This window comes from Pantherophis guttatus, chromosome 1 (assembly GCF_059756535.1).
Source record: "Pantherophis guttatus breed Tessera chromosome 1, ASM5975653v1, whole genome shotgun sequence".
Classification (NCBI taxonomy): Eukaryota; Metazoa; Chordata; class Lepidosauria; order Squamata; family Colubridae; genus Pantherophis; species Pantherophis guttatus.
Genome location: NC_142063.1, coordinates 342436371 through 342460317, shown reverse-complemented (window position 1 = coordinate 342460317; position 23947 = coordinate 342436371). Strand labels below are relative to the sequence as shown.

Below are 23947 nucleotides of genomic sequence, written 5' to 3'. Positions count from 1 at the left end.
ACTTTGGAAAAAGTTCAGAGAAGAGCAACTAAGATGATCAAAGGACTGGAGGCTAAAGCATATAAAGAACATTTGCAGGATTTAGGGCTGGCTAGTCTAAAGGGAAGAATAATTAGAGGTGATATGATAGCAGGATTTCAGTACTTGAGGGGCTGCCACAAAGAAGAAGGGGGGGGTCAACATGTCCTATTATTTATTAATTAATTTATTGATTCAATTTGTATGCCACCCCTCTCCGAAGACTCAGGGCCACTTTCATATTTTATAATATTTATATTTAAATATTTATATTTATAATATTCTATAATCTAATTTAAAAAATGTTTGAAATTGGGGGGAAAAGAAATTAAAACTATACATGGCTGCTTGAAAGCAGAAATTCTGCAGCCGGTGGCCAATATTATTAATTTTTTTTATGAACGGTTTATAATTCTGGAGCCTGTTCAATCAGATAAAATATGGTGTGTATGTACAAATCTTCACACTGTGGTTTACCACTGCTACCTATATATGCCCTAACTTGCCTTAGCAATCATGGGCTTGTCTTAAATTTTTTCAGGAAACTGAGCAGGTTAATGATTTTTATTTTTTTTTAAGGATTTGCATCTGAAAACCAACAGCACCCCCTGCTGGCACGCAAAATTATTTGACATGAATTTGCAAAACTCGAGCGATTTCAAGTTTTATACTTTTTTTCAGCCTGCCAACGCAAATCCTCTTCCGCAAGAGACGAACTGCTTAATAAATAGCACAGTTTAGCTTTTTATAGATATCAAGACATAAACCCTAAGTTTCCAATGATTTGAACAATCACCAAAACAAGAAAACAAACAAACAAACAAAACCCAGATAATGGGTAGTCCTCGACATACGGCCACAACTGAATCCAGAATTTCCATTGCCAAGCGAGGCAGTTGTTAAGTGAGATTTGCCCCATTTTACAACCTTTCTTGCCACCGTTGTTAAGCGAATCGCGGAAGTTGTTCAGTTAGTAACACGGTTGTTAAGGGAATCTGGCTCCCCCGTTGACTTTGTGGGTCAAAAGGTTGCAAAAGGGGATCACGTGACCCCCCCAGGTCACTGCAACCGTCATAAATATGAAGCGGTGGCCAAATTTTGATCACGTGACCACGGGGATGCTGCAACGGAGGTAAATGTCTTAAGTCACTTTTTTTCAGTACCCTTGTAATGTTAATTGGCCACTAAACAATTGGTTATAAATTGAGGAGTACCTATATTTCTTATGGCAAAAGTGGAACAACTTGCCTCCAGAAGTTGTGAATGCTCCAGCACTGGAGGTTTTCAAGAAGAGATTGGACAGCCGTTTGTCTGGAATGGTATAGGGTCTCCTGCTTGAGCAGGGGGTTGGACTAGATGACCTCCAAGGTCCCTTCCCACTCTGTTCTTCTATTCTATTCTAAAAATTAAAGCCTCTATGGAAAAGAAGGGGGAAGCGCCGAATGACAATCATCCACCCACATTTTTGGCAGGCTGTTCTGGATCCCAATCAATACGTCTACTCCAGGCTAAACAAACCAGATTCACACTAGTTAAGAGTGTCATATATTATTAAAAGTTTATGCAGTGGTTCACAGGGCCAGATTTTTATGCTGACAGGTTTTCAGTGAAGTGGGAAGAAAAATCAATGCGGATTATTGCCTTGGCAGACAACCCGTCCCATTTGCATTTAATGGAGTCTCAAAACGATTCCGTCCTTATTTTATTTATTTAAAGCATTTACTTAAAGCAGAGGTCTTCAAACTTGGCAGCTTTAAGACTTCAAGCTTTAAGACTTTAAGGCAGCTTTTCTTTTGTATTTTTGTATTTTATATTATAAACTTATTTTTTAATTAAAAAAAGAAAAAAAAAAGAAGGGTTCTAAAACTGTTCCTTTAAGTCAGGGGTCCCCAAACTTGGCAGCTTTAAGACTTGTGGACTTCAACTCCCAGAATTCTCCAGCCAGCTGGCTGGAGAATTCTGGGAGTTGAAGTCCACAAGTCTTGGGGACCCCTGACTTAAAGGAACAGTTTTAAAACCCTTCTTCTTTTTTTCTTTTTTTTAATTAAAAAATAAGTTTATAATATAAAATACAAAAGAAAATGGTAGGAAAATAAGGGAGGAAAAAGGGAGAAAAGAAAGAAAAGGCATCTTTTAATTGTTTTTTAATATTTGTCCTGCATGTTTTTTTTAATTTTGGCTCCTCAGGGAGAAGGGCGGTATAGAAATTCAATAATAAATAAATAAATAAATAAATAAATTGACTTCCGACTCCCTTTAGAATAAGATCAAAGCACAGTTTTTTATTTTTACATAATAATACAAACTGGCCATTTCACTACAAACCTATCTCATCGGTAAAACCCAAAAATCAAAGCTTCATTTTCCCCCCCCACCTCGAGCACAAAGTCCAGAAACTGTTTCCAAGTAGAAACAAAAGTAATTGTTTTATTCTTTGACTCCAAGTAGCCAATTTAGCCATCTCTGCTAATTCCATCCACGTTTGCAGCCATTCGCCCATTCTGGGAATCAAACTGTCCTTCCGTTTTTGTGCATAAAGTAATAGCAACAGCCCTTAAGACTTATATACCACTTTGCAGTGCTTTACAGCCTTCTCTAAGCGGCTTACAGAGTCAGCAAATTGCCCCCCCCCCAACAATCTGGGTCCTCATTTTACCGACCTCGGAAAGATGGAAAGCTGAGCCAACCTTGCACATGACTCATAATTGTGACCACTGTGGCGTCCTGGGGTCATGTGATCTCTTGTGACCTTCTGACCAGCAAAGTCGATGGGGAAGCTGGATTCACTTAACAAGTGGATTCACTTAATGACGATGTTGCTAACTTAACAGCTGCAGTGATTCCCTTAGCAACTAAGGCAAGAAAAGTCATAAAACGGGGCACAAAACCAACTTATTAAGAGCCGTGGTGGCGCAGTGGTTAGAGTGCAGCAGTGCAGGCTACTTCAGCTGGCTGCTAGCTGCAGTTCTGAAGTTCGAATCTCAGCAGGCTCAAGGTTGACTCAGCCTTCCATCCTTCTGTGGTGAGTAAAACGAGGACCCAGATTGTTGGGGGCAAGAGGCGGACTCTGTAAACCGCTTAGAGAGGGCTGTAAAAGAACTGTGAAGCAGTATATAAGTCTAAGTGCTATTGCAGGGAAACTCTGCTCACTGCCAGGAGTTCAATCCTAACCAGGTCAAAGTTGACTTAGCCTTCCATCCTTCTGAGGTCGGTAAAATGAGGACCCAGATTGTTGGGGGAAAGATGTTGACTCTGTAAACCGCTTAGAGAGGGCTGTTAAAGCACTGTGAAGCGGTATATAAGTCTAAGTGCTATTGCTATTGCTACTAACAACTGTCTCGCTTAGCAACAAAAAATTTGGGCTCAATTGTGGTCGTACAGGCCACCTAAAACCACCGTTTTGGCACTAGGGTGTGTTCTTGTCACCGTTGCCTGCCATGGCTCCAAACGTAGAAAATTTTCCCTACCGTAAAAAGATCAGAAAAGCAGCGGGATCAACCAAGCATTGTCTGTGGGGTGCGCCTGTGTATGTACTCTTCTGAGCTATGCAAAGATCTTGTCCAGCTTTCAAGATCTTGAAAGGGCCCGTATCAGCAGAGATATCGCAGCCAAGACCAAGAGACAGCCAAGAAGATTTGGGGGGGGGGTGCAATTTACTTCTGATTAGGGGTCATCAGGTCAAAGATACACAACACACACTCTCCACGGCCTGTTTCTGTTGTTCCCCTCTGGGAGGAGGTTTCGAAGTATCTATAGCAGGTCTAACAGATTCTGTTCCCTAGGCCATCCGTCTTGTAAACTCGCAAGATTCATTTTTCTCGCTATGTACAGTATAGATCTGAACTAGACTGCGATGTTTCTCTCTGTCACATATGTGCGTGTCTGTGGGGATATGCATAATGGTTTATACAATGAAATACAATGAATACAATGAAATTTCTTATTGTATGCTGATTAGTGTACATTTAAAGTGACAATAATGGTTCTGTTCTATTTCTATTCTTGTTCTCTTCCGGTTCTGCTCTATTCCATTTTTGTTCTATTCCATTTTTTGTTCTATTCCTGTTTTGATTCTATTCTATTCTACCGTGTTTCCCTGAAAATAAGACCCTGTCTTATAATTTTTGAACCCTGAAATAAGCGCTTGGCCTTATTGCCATGCGCTCAAAAGCCTGATTGGGTTTATTATCAGGGGAGGTCTCATTTTGGGGGAAACAGGTGTATTGTATTGTGTTATATTGTGTATTGTGTATTGTGTATTGTGTATTGTGTTCTATTCTATTCTATTCTATTCTATTCTATTCTATTCTATTCTATTCTATTCTATTCTTTTTTTTTCTTTTTTAATTTGATTTATATGCTGCCCTTCTCCGGAGACTCAGGGCGGCTTACAATGCGTTAAGCAATAGCCTTCATACTTTTGTATATTTTTTATACAAAGTCAGCTTATTGCCCCCACAAACTGGGTCCTCATTTTACCTACTTTAGAAAGGATGGAAGGCTGAGTCAACCTTGAGCCTGGCAAGATTCGAACTTACTAATTGCAGACAGCTGGAGTTAAATTACAATGCATTAGTCTGCTGAGCTATCCAGGCTCCTTTTATTCTGATGCTATTCCACTTGCCTTGGGCCTAATCTTGATTTCTAAGATTTCATGATTCTAATAAAGGAGAATATTTGTAGCTCAGGGTTGAAATGAGGGGTATTTTGGAGCTCTCTGAGGTTGGCTGTTTTCTTGCAGACGTTTCATGACCCAACTAGGTAACATCATCAGTGCTAGAAGGGAGTGGGGTTTACAGAGAGAAGAAGGAAGAGGAGGACTGTGGGATTCTTGGTGCTCTCTTGAGTTTGGTTGTTTTTCTTGCAGATCTTTCATTACCCATCCTAGGTAACATCATCAGTGCTCAATCAGTCTGCAAGAAAACACCCAAGCTGAGAGACCACCAAGGACCCCGGTTTTCATGACGCTGATTCCAGAGCGCCTCAAATAAATAATGAAAATGGGGGTGAGATGCTGAAACCCACCACTGTGGGAGCCCCTGCCTTTGGAATGAACTGCCCCCAGAAATGCGTAAGATCTCCGATCTCCGTGTATTTCGCTGTGCCCTCGAAACCTTGTTGTTCCGCCAGGCCGGGCTATCAATGTAAAGATTTTAATTGGTTTTAAATATGGGATTTTAAATTTGGGGGTTTTATAATTGAGCCAATTATTTAATCATTTTAAATTATTTTTAAATTTTGTCGGTCTTTGTGCTTTTCATCAGGCTGTACACCGCCCTGAGTCCTTCAGGAGAAGGGCGGTATAGAAATAACATAACATAACATAACATAACATAACATAACATAACATAACATAACATAACATAACATAAAATATAGATAGATAGATAGATAGATAGATAGACAGACAGACAGACAGACAGACAAATAAATAAATAAATACTTTCTTCGGATGGCTGACCTAAAGTTATAGGGGTGGATGAGGAACCCCAGGGCTGAAATTGAACCCTGGCAAGACGGAATGGCTCTGGGGGTTTTAAGGCTCTTTGGTCCATGGAGAATTGAACCAAATGAGTTCAAAATCATCCGTCTCGGAGGAGATCCCAAGTAACTGTCTGGGGGGGGGGGGGGGGAAATGTCACCAACTCTTAGATCTCCCAATGGATGAATTCAACCAGCATCCCAAACGCCCAAGTTTTTAGGAGACACAATGTCAGGAAGATCTGAACCACTGATGGGGAGACGGCTTCTGATCTCAGCCTGACCCTCAACAAAGCCTCAAAGAGCTTAAGACGGAGTGATTCAGTAGGTCTGGGGTCACCAAATTGCTGGAAAGGTTTACTAAGGATTAACGGGTTTACTTGTGCACACAAACAGTCCTTTTTTTGGGTTAATCTCCAAGGATTAACAGTTGAGTTTTAGAAGCGTCTCAAAAAGCAAGAACATTAAAACAGCAAAGCCCATGAATGTAAAAATAAATGAATTTGGGTCTAAATTAGCTACTCGGGGGTTCCAATCTTTGACCTTTTGTAACCCCTGGAGTCTCGATTCTCTTGAATTGCACTTTTTGCTCACATGGCTGGAATTGCGGTTTTTTTGTTTTTTGTTTTGTAATGACTTTGTGGCTGATCTTCTGACTGTTAATGTTTTTGGTGCTTTATTGCTTGGTGGAATGGATTTCTACTGCTTCTCTAATACAACTTGTAAACTGCTATCTAAAATTGCCCAGGCATTTTTGCCAACCTGAATTGTTTTAGGGAAGGTAAAGAATGTTTTTCAAACTTGGCAACTTTAAGACATGTGGACTTAAAACTCCCAGAATTCCCCAGCTAGCGTGGCTGGGAGTTGAAGTCCAGGTGTGTTAAAGCTGCCAGCAATGTTTGAAAAACGTTGCAATAAATCCTCAAAAGAAAATGAACAAGGAAGTCCAGTTGCCTCCTTGAAAAAGCACCTTTGGTCATTTCTACATATATTATGGGTAGTTCTCTCTTTTTCCCCCCCCCTTTCTTCTTTCCCCCATTGTAGTCTTTTTGATAATCTGTTATCGCATTATAATCTCCTATGATGCAAATATTTTTTCTTTCTAATTCAATAATTTTATCATATAAGGTTTTGTAAAATTCTTTTTGATTGTCATTGGGGACATAAATTACCACTAATAAATTTTTTTTAAAAATTATCTTTATTTCTATTGCCAGAATTCTTCCTTTGGGGTCTGCAAATATTAAGTTTGCCTTTATTTCTTCTTTAATGTAGACAGCTATTCCTTTCTTTTTCTGCAGAAACTGTAAACAGAGTCCCGAATTTGGGGCAATCTAAATATTTTTCGTCTGTTTTTAAGATGTGTGTTTCCTGTAAACATATAATATCTGCATTTTGTTTTATTAAGTTTGCCAAAATCTTTTTTCTTTTTGTCGTTGAGTTTAGTCCATTTATGTTAATAGATAAAGAGTTTCACCTCTTTTTCCATAACCCTCATTATATCTCGTTTTTTGTCTTCTGTTTGCTCTTATTTCCCTTTCTGTTCTGATCGCTGTCTTAGGCTCTTCTCTTTCTTGTTGTTGATTGGTATCTTTTACTTCTTATTCTTCGTCTTTATTTTTTGGTTGGTCTTGTTCTTCTTGAGAGTTTGAATCTCTCAAGCACCTCTGGGACAACTGTGACTTGGATGACTGAGAATCTCTAGACTTTTAGCTATACAATTTGGGATGAACCCCCTCTGAACGTGTAGGAGTAGGAATGGATTTCCAGAGGAAAAATGGCAGACTACAGGAACCAGGAGCACCACTCAGGTGACCCGGAGGTCACAGATAAACCTCCAAGTGCTTCAACGACCCTCTAAAAGGATGCAAATGACCAGCTGTCTGCAAGGAAAATAAATCCTTCCATTCCCTACTATCTTGTCAGAGTTGAGGAAGCTTCTTGGATGAGAAGCGAAATGTCTTCAAAAGAAAAAAAAAAACCCAAGAATGTCCAGTTGCTTTCTGAAAAAGCACCTTTGGGACAACCATGGATGACTGAGAATCTCTAAAAAATGAAGGTAAAGGTTCCCCTCGCACATATACATATGTGCTAGTCGTTCCCGACTCTAGGGGGCGGTGCTCATCTCTGTTTTTAAGCCAAAGAGCGAGCGCTGTCCGAAGAAGTCTCCGTGGTCATGTGGTCAGCATGACTCAACAGCGCATGGAACGCTGTTACCTTCCCACCAAAGTGGTCCCTATTTTTCTACTTGCACTTTTTACGTGCTTTCAAACGGCTAGGTTGGGAGAAGCTGGGACAAGTAACAGGAGCTCACTCCGTTATGCGGCACTAGGGATTCGAACCGCTGAACTGCTGATCGACAAGCTCAGCGTCTTAGCCCCTGAGCCACTGCATCCCTGAGAATCTCTACAGACGAATGAATCAAGACTCCAAAACCTACTTTCTAAGAAATTACTACATGATTTCTTTCAGGGGCAATATTTATTTATTGGTTCGATTTATATGCCACCCTTCTCCGGAGACTCAAGGCGGCTTACGATGCGTTAAGCAATAGCCTTCATACTTTTATATATACCCGCTTAGAAGGGCTTTCGCCCCCCCCGCCAAGCAGTGTTCTTTTTTATACAAAGTCAGCTTATTTCCCTCACAATCCGGGTCCTCATTTTACCTACCTCAAAAGGATGGAAGGCTGAATCAACCTTGAGCCTGGTGAGATTCGAACTTACAGTAATTGCAGGCAGCTGGCAGCTAAGTGCTATTTAACAGCACTTTATTTTATTTTATTTTTTTTATTTTTTATTTTTTATTTGATTTATATGCTGCCCTTCTCCGGAGACTCAGGGCGGCTTACAATGTGTTAAGCAATAGCCTTCATCCTTTTGTATATTTATACAAAGTCAGCTTATTGCCCCCACAATCTGGGTCCTCATTTTACCTACCTTAGAAAGGATGGAAGGCTGAGTCAACCTTGAGCCTTGGAGAGATTCGAACCAGCAGTAATTGCAGGCAGCTGGTCTTAATAACAGGGTGCTTTAGACCACTGTACTACCAAGGCTCACTTCTAACCAGCTTTACTATCGGTTCTCTTCGTGCGCGATCGCCTCTTCGTGCACGTGCTTCGCTCGCATGAGTGCCAAACTTGCACTCTGCGCAACCGCGTTACGAATCTGCCCAGCTGAGGTGCAACAATCCACTCTGCCGCACCAATCAGCTGGGCTAAAAAAGAAGAAATAAAAGGTAGGAATAACGCAGGGGCGGGCAGGAGGGCCCAGCTCCCGAACAAAGAGAACCGGTTCGGTGACGTCATATCGTCACCGCTACCAGCTCGGCCGAACCGAGCGGAATCCACCACCGACTCCCACCCACCACAATTCCCCACCCCTAAACCACCCAAACATCCACACAACAGACCAAGTTAACAAACCAAGATAAGCCATCTGATTTTATCATCTTTTTTTGCAGCAGTCGTTAAATGAATGCTACAGTCGTTAAGAAAAGCCCTATGTTCTCTATGGGGCGTTTTTGCCAAAAACCAGAAGTGAAGTTCACTTTGGATTAGCGAGGGATGGCATATAAGTTTAATAAATAAAAAATAAAAACAAAAACATGTCACTGAGGGAGGTGGGCAGTTAAGGAATACAAAATATAAACAACACCTAAAAACGTGGCCATATGATGAGGGAGGGGGTGTTGTAACTTTAGAACTGTAAATTTGGGAGGGTCCGTCATAACTCGAATGGTCATAAGTCAAGGACTACCTGCAACTAAAATAGGAGGCAAGAAAATCCAAGCACCTTTTCACAAAGCTGAACTCTGAACACAAAGCAGCGCAATTTGTCTTTACTTTATTTTTTATTTTTTTTAAATATCCTAGTATTACCACACTTACTGTTTTAAGTGAGGGAGGATCTGCTTTTCCGGGAGTCACTGTCAATTCCCCATTTTTCTGCTGTTCATGAACTTCCAAAGCATCCACTAGCTGGGTTCCTATAGTCAGCCGGTGTCGTTTTCTCACCTATAAGCCATGCAAACATGCCTTTGAATTGGGGATGCCAAAAGTCTAAAAAAAGCAATGTTTTATTTTTTTTTCCTCCCCAAATAGCAAGAGCAATAGCACTTAGACTTATATACCGCTTCATAGTGCTTTACAGTCCCTCTCTAAGTGGTTTACAAGTCAGCATATTGCCCCCCAACATAAAATGGGGGGGGGTTGGTAATAAAAACAAGCCATTAAAAAAAGAAACAGCAACAGAGTGTTGGGAAAGTTAAAAAGATGAAGTTGTTGTTGTTATTATTATTAGTAGTAGGAGTAGTATATGGCACGGTGGATAAAAATAAATGATTTTTTTAAAAAAATCAAAAAAATCGATTTTTTTTTATTTAAATCGGATTTTTTTGATTTTTATCGAATTTATTTTAATAAAAAACTTTTGGGGTAAAAATCTATCGTAAGATAGTTTTCTATTTAAGATACGTAAATAATTTAGTTTATTCAGCATGAAATGGAGCTTAGTTATGTAGCAGGAGCAGGGCCGGATTTAGATTGAAAGAGGCCCTAGGCTATTCCACTTATGAGGCCCTTTCACCAGTGGTGGGATTCAATTTTTTAACAACAGGTTCTGTGGGCGTGGCTTAGTTGGAGGTGTGGCTTGGCAATCATGTGACTGGGTGGGCATGGCTAGCTGGTCCCGTGACTGTGTAGGCGTGGGTAGCTCGTCATGTGACCGGGTGGGCGTGGCTATGTGCATAGACTTTTTTCAGAGGGCTGAAAAAAGTCATTTCTGACTGGGCCTCGCACTTTTGACCGGTCCTCACACTTATGACCATCCTCACATTTATGTCCATGCAGCTTTCTTAACAACCATGTCACTCATTTCACAACTGCTTTTCTTCACCATGGTCACAAGATAGGGCAAAAACGTAAAATGTGAGGACAGTCGTAAGTTCGAGGACTGGTCAAAAGTGCGAGGACCAGTCAAAAATAACTTTTTCAGCCCCCTGAGTAGTCCATATGCACAAAAGCCAAGCTGTCTCAGGAATTCTGGAAGTTGAAGTCCACAGGTTGTAAAAGCCACAATTGCCCACCCCTGGCTACGGTAGGCTGGCGCCGCGCGGGTGGGAGGCGAGGGGCAGGCGAGCCAGCAATTTAACAAAGGGCTCGGCCGAACCCCCTAGAACCCCCAGAATCCCACCACTGTGTAGGCCCCTCTTGATCTTGAGGCCCTAGGCTGAAGCCTAGTTAGCCTATAGGAAAATCCGGCCCTGAGCAGGAGGCTGTATATTCTGCAACACTGGGACTATCGGTGAGTCAACGGTGGGTCAAAGGAGGAGCAGAGATGACAGCTGCTCTTTAAAAATCAGGATTTAAATCGAGCTGATTTAAATCAAGCCTTTTTACTAGTGATTTAAATCGTGATTTAAATTGTGATTTAAATCGACTCGATTTAAATCAAATCCACCCTGGTATATGGCATTTTTATAGTAGCCAGGAGACCACAATGCAATTGCTGAGTAGTAGTTTGGCTGGCAAGGTACCAGCTCTGTTTGGGCCTACAACAACTCACCACAGCCAATTCACCCAAGGGTTACACTAATATCAAAGAAATAGTGGAAAAAAATAATTAAAGGACGCCAAAGGAGGGACAAAATGAAATGGGAATGACAAAAATTAAAATTGTTTTTTAAAATTATTTTAAATAATTAAATTGAATGGTTGGATTGTCCCGCAACGAGTTGCCCAGGGCAAGTTGTCCCATGGTCTAGGAAATGCCCGTGTGCTTCCCAAGGTGTGCCAAAGGAGGGTGAGCTGGCTTTGCACCAGAAAAAAAAGGCAAGCAGCTCTTCCTGCAGTGCCACCCGAGGCCCCTTCCCTTCCCAGAAACCACCTCGCAAACAGACATCGCAAATGGGAAGGTTCAGAGCCAGCAGGAATCTGACTGCCTGCACAGAGCACCAACTTGTCTCCCCACTGAAGTGGTACATATTTATCTATTCCAGGGATGCTAAATTCAAGCCCTGCGGGCAGGATTTAACCCGCAGGGTGCTTAGATCTGGTTTGCGGGGCCGCCTTGGAAACCGCAAAGGACCAGCCTGTGGTACCTCTGCCAGAGAAAACAGGCTCCATTTTCACTGGCAGAGGGCTGCAGGAGGCCAGCACAGCCGAAAATGGAGCCGGGGGGGGGGGGGGCGTGAAGGCTGCAGAACGTCAAACTGGCCACCCCTACCCCAGTCACCCCTACTCAGCCCGAGATCAAACACAACCCTGATGTGGCCCTCAATGAAATCAAGTTTGACACTCCTGATCGACTCGCAGAGAACATGCTTCCAAACTGTTCGGTGGACAGAAGCTGAGGCGAGTGACGGGAGCTCACCCTGCCACACAGTGCTAGGACTCGAACCACTGGAGCAGAGACCGTCTTCAGCATCATTAAGCCACTGAGCCTCCATGCCTCAAGAGATGAGGTCACTGTCAGAAAGCACAACAGCCACTGGGAAAAAGGTCTCTTTTGCGCCAAGTAGCACATTGCAGGCAATGGCATGGAAAGATCTTCCCTGAAGAGGAAAAGGTGTTGAAAAGCTGGCACAATGGGACATGTTCTTCACCAGGGGTGTCAAACTCACGTCGTCACGGCAACGTCACATGACATATCGGGACTTTTCTTCCCCCTTTCGCTAAACCGGGCATGAGTGTGTCGAGTGTGTGATGCATCCGGCCCGCAGCCTGGGAGTTTGACAGCCCTGTTCTTCACTGTCATGCACTCGTAATTTAGGATTTACAACCAGTATTTGTAACAAATGGATGTAAGTTGAGGACTACCCAGGGACACGGCAATCATCATAAATATGAGACAGTTGCTAAGCATCTGAATTTTGATTATGTGACCACAGGGATGCTGCAACGGTCGTGTGAAAAACAGCCAGAGGTCACTTCTTTTAGTACCGTTGTAACTTCAAACGGTCACTGAGCAAACAGTTGTAAGATGAGGACTGCCTGCATATATTTTGCCCACCTGCTGCTCTGTTTCAAGTGAACGAATCCTCTTCCTTTCCACTTTAAAATCATTGTCGCTGTCATCTTCATAGAATGAGGCTTGCTGTTTGGCAGAGAGTTTTGAAGCCAATGTAGTTCGTGAGACGCTTTCTGCAATAACAATAAATCAAAGGCAATCCTCTAGAATAACAGAGGTGGAAGGGACCTTGGAGGTCTTCTAGTCCAACCCCCTGCTTAGGCAGGAAACCCTGCACCACTTCAGACAAATGGTTATCCAACATCTTAAAAACTTCCAGTGTTGGAGCATTTACAACTTCTGGAGGCAAGCTGTTCCACTGGTTAATTGTTCTCACTGTCAGGAAATTTCTCCTTAGTCCTAAATTGCTTCTCTCCTTGATGAGTTTCCACCCGTTGCTTCTCGCCCTGCCCTCAGGTGCTTTGGAGAATAGCTTGACTCCCTCTTCTTTGTGGAAGCCCCTGAGATATTGGAAGACTGCTATCATGTCTCCCCTGGTCCTTCTTTTCATTCAACTAGACATACCCAAATTCCTGCAACCGTTCCTCATATGTTTTAGCCTCCAGCCCCCTAATCCTCTTTGTTGCTCTTCTCTGCACTCTTTCTAGAGTCTCAACATCTGTTTTTTGTATTGTGGCAACCAAAACTGAATGCAATATTCCAAGTGTGACTTCACCAAGGCCTTATGAAGTGGTATTAACACTTCACGCGATCTTGATTCTATCCCTCTGTTGATGCAGCCTAGAACTGTGTTGGCTTTTTTGGCAGCTGCTGCACACGGCTGGCTCATATTAAGCGATTATCCTCAAGATCCCTTTCAGTTACTACTATTGAGTGAGGTACCACATATACTGTACCTGCGCATTTTGTTTTTCTTCCCTAAATGTAGAACCTTAGAGGAGTCTATGAAACACAAAACAATTTTATAAGCATCCAATTCAACAGAAAAATGTAACCTGGCAGACAAGAAGGAAATACAGGTAGTCCTCCTCGACTTACAAAGTTCACTTAATGACCACTCAGTTAGAACGGCACTGAAAAAAAGTGATTTATGATCATTTTTTATGACCAAGGCTAGTCTAGTGAAGAGAAGGACCAGGGGAGAAAGGATAGCAAGTTTTCCAATATTTGAGGGGCTGCCACAGAGAGGAGGGGGTCAACCACTGGTGGATTCCTTTCTGTTCTATCCGGTTTAGGTGAACCAGGAGGCTCTGCACATGTGCAGGAGGCTCTGCGCCCACGCAGACGTGGCGCGTGCGTTCACATTTGCGAACTGGTAGCAAAGGTAAGTGAATCCCACTACTAGGCTCAACCTATTCTCCAAAGCACCTGAAGGGCAGACAAGGAACAATGGATGGAAACTGATCAAGGAGAGAAGCAACCTAGAACTAAGGAGAAATTTCCTGACAGTGAGAACAATTAATCGGTGGAACAACTTGCCTCCAGAAGTTGTAAATGCTCCAACACTGGAGGTTTTTAAGAAGAGACTGGACAACCACTTGTCTGGAATGGTAAAGTGTCTCCTGCTTGAACAGGGCGTTGGAGTAGAAGACCTCCAAGGTCCCCTTCCATCACTGTTATTCTAGTATAAAGGAGGGTTGTGTCCTCTAAAGCCCCTTAGATGATACCTTTGTTGGTTGAGCTACTTCCACCGTCTAGTGAGGTCTCCATTGCGTGACTGGGGAAGAAAGAAGACGTGGTTTGGCAGCCTCCTTCTGGATCCTGACCGGACGATTTAGCATGGCATGGGCATCGGCAGAGTTTCAAAGCCTCGGTCTTCTTGCATTCTTTTGAGCACAAGTCATCCAGTGGTTTTTCTAAACAGCAGACAAGGTAGATAATAGATAGATGATAAATAGATAGATAGATAGGAGAGAGAGATAGAGACAGAGACAGATGGATGATAGAGATATTATAAAAAAAAAAAAAAAGATAGAGATATAAAGATATAAATAGATGAGATAGATAGATGATAGAGACAGAGAGAGAGATGGATGATATATATATAGAGATAGATAGAGAGATAGATAGATCTGAGATAGAGAGAGATGGATGATAGAGATATAGAGATATAAATAGATAGATAGATGAGAGAGAGAGATGGATGATAGAGATATAAATAGATAGATAGATAGATAGATAGATAGATAGATAGATAGACAGACAGACAGACAGAGATAGATAGGAGAGAGACAGAGACAGAGACAGAGACAGATGGATAGATAGATAGATAGATAAAAGAGAGAGAGAGAGACAGAGACAGATGGATGATAGAGATATAGAGATATAAGTAGATAGATGAGATAGATAGATGATAGAGAGAGACAGAGATGGATGATAGAGATATAGATATAAATAGAGATGAGATATATATATAGAGAGAGAGATGGATGACATAGATAGATAGATAGATAGATAGATAGATAGATAGATAGATAGATAGATATAGATAGATGTTAGAGAGAAACAGAGAGAGATGGATGATAGAGATAAAGAGATATAAATAGATAGATGAGAGAGATGGATGATAGAGATATAAATAGATAGATAGATAGATAGATAGATAGATAGATAGATAGATAGATAGATAGACGGATAGATATGGATAGATATGGATGGATGGATGGATGGATGGATGGATGGATAGAGATAGATGATAGGTAGGTAAGGTAGGAGAGAGAGAGAGAGAGAGAAACTGACAGACAGACCAACCAACAGATAGTATAGATAGATGGATGGAGATAAATAATGGATAGATATGGACAGATGGATAGACATAGATAAAATCAGCAGGAAGAATGAAGCCAAAAGGAGAGTCTTGATGGGCTCAAACAGGCCCACCCAAGGCCTCACCATAGAGCGACTGCTGCCAGGCCAGCGCAGAGCAGAGCAGGGCCAAGCTTTTCCCACTTCCAGTGGGACTCTCCAGCAGGCAGTGTTGCTTGGAGCTCAGCCCCTTCACAATCTGTAAAGAAGGAAATGAATTTCGCTAGCACGGAAAACAAGCTGCCGCCTTTTTTTTTTTTTAATATATGTTTTGCTGTAAGATGGCAACTAAGAAGATCTGCTTTACCTGTCGCTTTCAAACTGTTTCCCTAATTTGATTCACAGCAGAAACAAATTTGAAAAATAATAATAGACAGCTATCTATTTCAAAACATGGAATTTCGACGGCAAATGCAATTTCTACTCTGTGTGAAAGGCTGGGTCCTGACTCCCCGACCTCAGTACTATATTAAAAACTTTCCATTTCTGACTTAAATAGACTGCAGAATCCCAAGGTCATGCACTCACCATTTGCGACCTTCCCAGCCAGTGCCCAACCAACAAAGTAATGAGGGAAGCCAGATTTGCTTAACCACCATGTGATCCACTTAACAATTGCAGTGATTCAATTTAACCACCAGGGCATAAAAAAAAAAAATGGGGCTAATAATTTTCACTATGATTTAAAAGGTTTGGATTTAATCCTGTTGCTTTTCTTTTTTTTATTTTTGAAAAACAAACACCAAGCAAAGCTTTTAAAAGTTGAAAGACAGGGGAAAAAATTTACGGAAGCTGGAGAAAATCCTTGTTTGCAACTGTAGAGTGATGTTTCTCAATTTTGGCAATTTTAAGAAGGGTGGACTTCAACTCCCAGAATTCCCCATCCAGCATGCTGATTGGCTGCATGCACCTAACAATTCTGGGAGTTGAAGTTGCCAAGGTTGAGAAATACTTTTGTAGAGGCTTAAGCATAATCTTACAATCATCATCCTCTTTTAACAACCCCATAATCCCTTGTGGGGTGGAATCTGGGCAACTGAACGGAGCTGACTGTTTACTGGCCAGATGCCTTTCCTGTTGCCAGTGCAGAGTTATATTCAGGAGATATTCTCATTGAGCCCAGAGAGAGAAATATCTGCCTCTACCTAGGATCGAACTCACAGCCTCCTGATCGTGAGGCGAGAGCGCCATCTCTAGGCCACCGCACCACCCTTAAGCATAGCCTTACAACGACTGCTATAAAATCATTGCTTTTCAGACTTACTGCGTTCATCATAGCAAGTTGCGATGGATACGCCTTACAAGGGAAGAGAATTTTTACACCGCCGATGGTGTATTCTGACGTTCGTAATGCCATAATCGCATTGGCTTATCAGGACGTCTACCTTCAAGAAAAAAGAAGCAGTGTTTTAAATTATAAACTTTGGAGCGCCAATCCTGCCTCAGGCATGAAAGCCAGCTGGATGACTTTGGCCAGGGGTCAGCAATCCACGGCTCTGGAGCCGCATGTGGCTCTTTCATCCCTCTGCTGCGGCTCCCTGTCGCCACCACAATTTTGAGAGGGGCTTCCGGTTATGGGGAGGAAAAGCACAGCGCACCAGGAAGAGACTCTAGGGAAAGGAGCAGGTTTTCCGGTCAGCTCCACAATTGATAGGGTTTTCAGTTAGGACAGGTAGAGGAAAAAGGATGCCGCGCTAGGAGACTCTATGGTGGGGAACCGGACTTCCGGTCGGCTCCAGAATTGAACAGGGGGCTTCCAGTTTATTTTATTTTTTATTTTATATTGGATTTCTATACCGCCCTTCTCCCTGAGGACTCAGGGCGGTGTACAGCCAGATTAAAAAACATGCAGAACAAATATTAAAAACAATTAAAAGATATATAAATTTGGCCCAATTAAAACTCATTTACCAATTAAAAACGTTTAAAACATTTAAAAACAGTTAAAAATTACATCTTAAGCCAGCCCGGCTTGTTTAAATAAATGGGTTTTAAGGGCGCGACGGAAGGCACTGAGGTCTTGGATTCTCCTTATCTCTGGGGGGAGCTGATTCCAGAGGGTAGGTGCCCCCACAGAGAAGGCCCTCCCCCTGGGGGTCACCAGCCTACATTGTCTGGCTGATGGCACCCCGAGGAGGCCCTCTCTGTGGGAGCGCACGGGTCGATGGGAGGTCGTTGGTAGCAGCAGGCGGTCTCGAAGATAGCTAGGCCCAAAAGGTTAGGACCTTTTGGGCTTTTTGAGTGTTTAAGTTTGCCGACCCCTGACTTTGGCCAATCACCAGGAACCTGTGAGTTCTAGTCCTGACATAACTGGGTGACATCGGGCCAGTTACTGTCTCTCAGTCCAACTCATCTCCGAGGTTTGTTGTGAAGATAGGAGGAGGGAGACGTATTGGATGAGTTCACCACCACCTTCAGTTATTTGTAAAAATAATAAAAGGCGGGATACAAACAAATCTAAAAAGAAAAGTCTTCAAAGAAAAAACAAGAAAGTCCAGTTGCCTCCTGAAAAAAGCACCTTTGGGACGACCATGACTTGAATATCACTTGAATATCACTACAGACTTTTAGCTATGCAATTTGGGATGAACACTCTTCGAATGTTGCGGGAGTATGAACGGATTTCCAGAGGGATTGCAGACTACAGGAACTATTTGCACCACTCAGGTGACCCTGAGGACACAGATAAACCCCCAAGTGCTTCAAGGACCCTCTAAAAGGATGCAAATGACCAGCTGTCTGCAAGGAATATAAATCCTTCCATTCCCCACCATCCAGTCAGAGCTGAAGAAGCTTTCTTGGATGAGAAGCGAAACGTCTTCAAAAGAAAAAACAAGGAAGTCCAGTTGCTTCCTTGAAAAAGCACCTTTGGGACAACCAGGACCTGGATAACCAAGAATCTCTACAGACTTTTAAACAAATCTAAAATAAAAAGTTTCAACTGAGGAAATCCCTAACAGAAGGAAGGCTAGATCAAACCTTTTCCAAAACTGTACTATTACTTCTTAATAAACGTAATAAACATGTTTCAATGGTAGGTCAGATCCTACATTTCTGCATGATTAAATCAGCATCAAAAAAGCCTGTGGATGCAGTCAGATATGCGTTGCAAAAAAGAGACCTCAAGACCAGACTGCAAAGAGGTGCACAGGCATTCATGTTTGAAATTCTCTCTGGTTTTAGCATTGAACTCAGAAAGAAATAGCAATAGGTTAGATGAATGTTGAACCCCTTAAGAACTGGTTCGAGTTGGTTCGAATACCTAATATAGGTCTCCTGCGTGAGCAGGGGGTTGGACTAGATGACCTCCAAGGTCCCTTCCATCTCTGTTACTGTCTTGTCAAAAAAAAACCTGCCAAGCAAAGCCAAAATGTTAGCAATCATCTCAAAACAATCCACATGGAAAACAAAACCTACTCAGGACCATTTTAGAGAGATAACAACCTGAGTGGAACTATGCCAGAAAAGAGAGACAAATCTTCCATATATAATGTACATTTCTAATTGTACAATTGGCACGTTTCTGGAACCCGTCATGTTTTTGGATGGGTTAGGGTTATTTTTTGTTTGTCCAGGCTGCTAATTTTCTTATTTTTACTTGTTCTATTTTTTATTTATTCAATTTTTATGGCCACTGATCTCAGAAAACGACTCCGGGTGGCCAATCTTAATGTCTTGTAGGAAGTTAGCACCCACCCCTCTCATAGAAAAATGAAATATTCTAGGAAATATTGAAAAGGCAAAATATTATATTTCCCTGGATGAGAAATGGAGAAACATGTTTTATAGGCAGGAGGCAGACTCACTCTTAATAGTCCCCACCCTCCTCAATAGCCCCCGGCAGATGTCAGCACTTAAGGGATAAAGAGATAGCTAGGTCTATTCATAAGCAAATGCCCTCACCCAAGATCCAGCAAAGATAGGATTAGCCCTCTACCCATCTAGCAACAGAACTCACCACATGGCACCTGGGGAGATTGCATCACCCAGCAAGATTCAACCAAGCTTGAGATTCAAAAGACAACCTACAAAGTTACCCCTGCATGGCCCCATGGGAGTCTGACAACCAATCAGAATACAAGCTCAAATTCAAAGCCCAACAGAGGGTAAAAATCTCTCTCTCTCTCCTCATCCATGTGCCTTTTTTGGCCTCAAAACCATGTGGTCCCGTCCACCATTAAACCACCTTTTCAAGCAGTCCCCATGTTTCCAGTGTCTTTCTCCCCTCTTGGAACTGAACCCAGATGGACATTTCTTTGGACTGGCATCGGTCTGCAGCATGTCAGCAACTGGGCCATGCAAACAAGCAAAGCCCCATCTGCGGGATGCAGGCAGCATGTAAAAGCACGCCCTCTCCGGTCTGCAGAAAAACCTCTCTCCATGGAATCGGTCTGTGGTTCCCAAAAGGTTGGGGGGGCCACTGGTCTATGGAGATTCTCAGTCATCCAGGTCATGGTTGCCTTGACTATTGCAACGCTCTCTACATGGGGCTCCCCTTGAGGAGCACCCGGAGGCTCCAGCTGGTCCAGAACGCAGCAGCGCGGGTAGTGACGGGAGCAGCATGGCGCTCCCATGTAACACCGCTCCTGCGCGAGCTGCACTGGCTCCCAGTTGTCTTCCGGGTGCGCTTCAAGGTGTTGGTTATCACCTTTAAAGCGCTCCATGGCATAGGGCCTAGCTATCTTCGAGACCGCCTGCTGCTACCAACGACCTCCCATCGACCCGTGCGCTCCCACAGAGAGGGCCTCCTCGGGGTGCCATCAGCCAGACAATGTAGGCTGGTGACCCCCAGGGGGAGAGCCTTCTCTGTGGGGGCACCTACCCTCTGGAATCAGCTCCCCCCAGAGATAAGGAGAATCCAAGACCTCAGTGCCTTCCGTCGCGCCCTTAAAACCCATTTATTTAAACAAGCCGGGCTGGCTTAAGATGAAATTTTAACTGTTTTTAAATGTTTTAAACGTTTTTAATTGGTAAATGAGTTTTAATTGGGCCAAATTTATATATCTTTTAATTGTTTTTAATATTTGTTCTGCATGTTTTTTTTTTTAATTTGGCTGTACACCGCCCTGAGTCCTTAGGGAGAAGGGCGGTATAGAAATCCAATATAAAATAAAAAAATAAAATAAAATAAAGGTTCTTTTTCAAAAGGCAACTGGGCAAAAGTCTAGCTGTCTTTTGGAAAAGCACCTGTGGGACGACCAATCTTTAATTGTTTCGATTGTCTATTTGGTATCTTGTAAGGTGCCCAGGGTGTTTGGCATAGTTATTAATATTGTTGATCGCACACTCAACCTAAAGTAGGACATAAAGTGAAATTTGAATATAAGAGTGAAATAATACCGGGTCAGCCTGGATGATCTCTGAAGGACCCCTTTGACTTGAGACAGTTGCAGAGTTCAAGAAGTCAAACCACAGGCAAAGAGACAGTTGCTGGGTTCAAAAAGTTAAACCACAGAGTTAGCTAATTCCTCTTGCCATGTCAATAAGGGAAGGGGGTGAGCCTAACATGTAGGTGGTTTATTTCACATACTTTTTTTTTTTTTAATTTGATTTATATGCCGCCCTTCTCCGGAGACTCAGGGCGGCTTACAATGTGCTAAGCAATAGCCTTCATTCTTTTGTATATTTATACAAAGTCAGCTTATTGCCCCCACAACTGGGTCCTCATTTCACCTACCTTAGAAAGGATGGAAGGCTGAGTCAACCTTGAGCCTTGGTGAGATTCGAACCTGCAGTAATTGCAAGCAGCTGGTTTTAATAACAGGGTGCTTTAGACCACTGTACTATCAAGGCTCTTCCTGTTTTTCTACTATTGAAGGGTATAAATGTGTGTTTATAACTGAATGTTGTTCAGAACCTAACAGATTAATTAATCTGTCTGAACCTTTTGGCCAAAATAAAAGCTTTTTCTTGATTTCGAAATTCATCTCCTTTATTTTTCTGCAACAAGCCAGATATTTAGAATGCATTTGGCTTTTAAATTCACCTATATCATCCTTCCCAAGGAATCAGGATAGGCAAATGACGTTCTTGGATGGTGTTAAAGATACCATCGCAGGATGTCAGCTGTTCCGAGTAAAGCTGCCTTTTGCAATTGACTGGTGATGAATTTGTCAATGCCGATGGGTGTTCAAAGGATGCTCCAGATGTTGCACCCAAGGCACCTATCATTATTGTTACTACCTTTGCTTTCTTTTGTCACAGTCATTCTATTTCTATTTGGGGGTCTTTGTATTTTAATTATCTTCTCCCATTCTTTCTCTTCCGCTGTCTCCAGGTACTGCCACATCCACTATCTTAACATTTTTGCCTTTGTCTTTTAACGACAATTGTTACGTCTGAGGTATTCTATGGCAGGTACCTGTCAGTGTGTATTCTAAAGTCCCAGTCTTCATTTTCTATGTTTTTCTCCATTTAATGATCCCACCAGTTTTTGCACATGGTATTTCTTGCAGTTCTTCCGATGCAGTTGTTGCTACTTTTGACATGCCGCTGCTTGTAGTCAGTCTCTATGAATCTCTTATTGTGGTTTGTTGCACTTTCAGCCTGATGTGTCGATGGGATTTGGCATTTTATATTCAACCTTTTATTCATAGGCAAATGTTTGAAGGCCTGAAATGTATGATTACTACTAGTATTATATTAAATTCCATTTTATATATCCTTTTAGGGTTATATCCACAATTACACGGGAAGAAACCCGAAATATTAACTATACACACATACATACCCATGAAAACTTACATAAACATATGTATGTATATATATATGTGTGTGTGTGTGTGTGTGTGTGTGTGTGTGTGTAGACACACACACATATATACATACACACATACATATATATACCTACACATACATACATGTATGTGTGTGTGTACATACATATACACATATATACATACACATACATACATATATATATACACACACATATATACATACACATACATACATACATACATACATACATACATATATATATATATATATATATATACATACATACATCAATTTGAATATTATTGAACCGACTGTGGAAAATTAAAATTAAATAATTAATGGAAGTTAGGCTGCCTGGACCCAAATTTTAGGATTTAATTTTTTTTTATATGGAATTGCACCATAAAAAAACAAACTTTACTTGAGGGACTGGTGGTTTCTTTCCAACACCCTTCCCCCACATGAAAATTAAGACTTTTGACTCACTAAACGCTGGAGGGGGCATTTTATTTCCCGCCCCCCACGCCCCACTTTTCGATCCTTCAAAAATTCTTTTATGGCGCAGAAACTGAAAGGCGCAAAAACGAGCATGGTTTAAAACAATTTCCACCCCCCCTCCCTTCGGAATGGAAGAGTCGAAAGGCGCTGTACTCCCCACACCATCCCCCCCACCTGCCACCCGGTTTTTGGACTCGTCTAACGCGGAGGGAGCCAATACGCGCCCCTCTTCTCAGCGCGCGCAAGGAAAGTTACCTCAGGATTCCAAGCGCTTGTTCGCTCGTTTTCTCCGACTTCGATCCTTTTCCTTCCCGCCTCGGCTGAGTCCGCCCCCTTCCGGCTTTTCTGCCAATCAGTGGCGAGCTGGAAGCGCCAACGAGAGCGGCCCGGTAGCGCAGCTTCCGGTATCCTTCGGTTGCCTAGATACCTCGCGGCCTAGCTCTCCCGGGCTTCGTTTTGGTAACAATTTAGTAGTGTTCTCCTATAGGGGCGGCGTGAATTCCGCCGGCTGATCCAAGAATTTGAAGAATTCACATTCTGTTGACTGCGAGGAAGACCCCCTGACGCAATACCATGAAGGAAAAGGGCCTTTCAAATCCTTGGTCCCTTGACGCTGACTCTATGGCAGGGGGGTCTCCGCTTTTAAGACTTGTGGACTTCAACTCCCAGAGTTCCTCAGCCAACTTTGCTGGGCTGGGGAATTCTGGGAGTTGAAGTCCACAAGTCTTAAAGTGGCCAAACTTGGAGACCCCTGCTCTATGGCACCTCATGATCTTTGAGTCTGCAAGATAGGCTGTGGGGATTATGGGAAAGAGGGTTAAAGAGGGTTAAAGATTGAGGACAGTGTTAACTTCGACAACTTTTAAAACTTGTGGACTTCAATTCCCAGAATTCCCCAGCCAAGCACAGTTTGAGATGGGTTGGACCGATCGCCTGAGTGCTGGAGATGTGGTTACAAGCAGGGAACATTCTACCACATGTGGTGGACCTGTCCCAAGGCCAGAAAGTATTGGCGTAAGATAAGAAAGTGGCTGGAAGAGATAACTGAACAGAGGATAAAGTTGAAGCCGGAATTGTTTCTCTTCGGTATTTTTGATGGGAAAATAATTATAATACATAACGTTATATATATTAACGGCAAGTAGAATTGCTTTAGCACAGAATTGGAAACCGACTGACACTCATCCAGACCAGGGGTCTCCAACCTTGGCAACTTGAAGACTTGTGGACTTCAACTCCCAGAGTTCCTCAGCAAAGCTGGCTGAGGAACTCTGGGAGTTGAAGTCCACAAAGCTGGCTGAGGAACTCTGGGAGTTGAAGTCCACAAGTCTTAAAGTTGCCAAAGTTGGAGACCCCTGAGCCAGACCACATGATAATAAGGAAAATCTATGAATGTGCAGAAATGGATAGACTGTCTATGGAAATGAAGGAGAGGGAAGAATCCGAGTACTATCAAA

The 23947-nt window shown here is 42.4% G+C and overlaps 1 protein-coding gene across 3 annotated transcripts in view; it reads right to left on the bottom strand.

Annotated features, from left to right (window-relative positions):
* The window catches only part of BRIP1 (BRCA1 interacting DNA helicase 1), a 126605-nt gene extending 103771 nt beyond the window's left edge, over window positions 1-22834 (bottom strand). Inside the window, exons 1-7 of one of the 3 annotated variants that reach the window (XM_087890098.1) lie at window positions 22746-22822; window positions 18535-18624; window positions 16537-16657; window positions 15360-15471; window positions 14135-14323; window positions 12510-12640; window positions 9389-9514 (exon numbers count right to left, since the gene is read on the bottom strand). In XM_087890098.1, the coding sequence (XP_087746224.1) occupies window positions 9389-9514; window positions 12510-12640; window positions 14135-14323; window positions 15360-15471; window positions 16537-16629 (651 nt within the window). In that variant the 5' untranslated portion in view covers window positions 16630-16657; window positions 18535-18624; window positions 22746-22822. Of the gene's footprint in view, window positions 1-9388; window positions 9515-12509; window positions 12641-14134; window positions 14324-15359; window positions 15472-16536; window positions 16658-18534; window positions 18625-21633; window positions 21653-22745 lie in introns of those variants that run through there. The other 2 variants (XM_060693237.2, XM_087890101.1) reach the window with 2 other exon arrangements.
* Between the last annotated feature and the right edge of the window lie 1113 nt (window positions 22835-23947).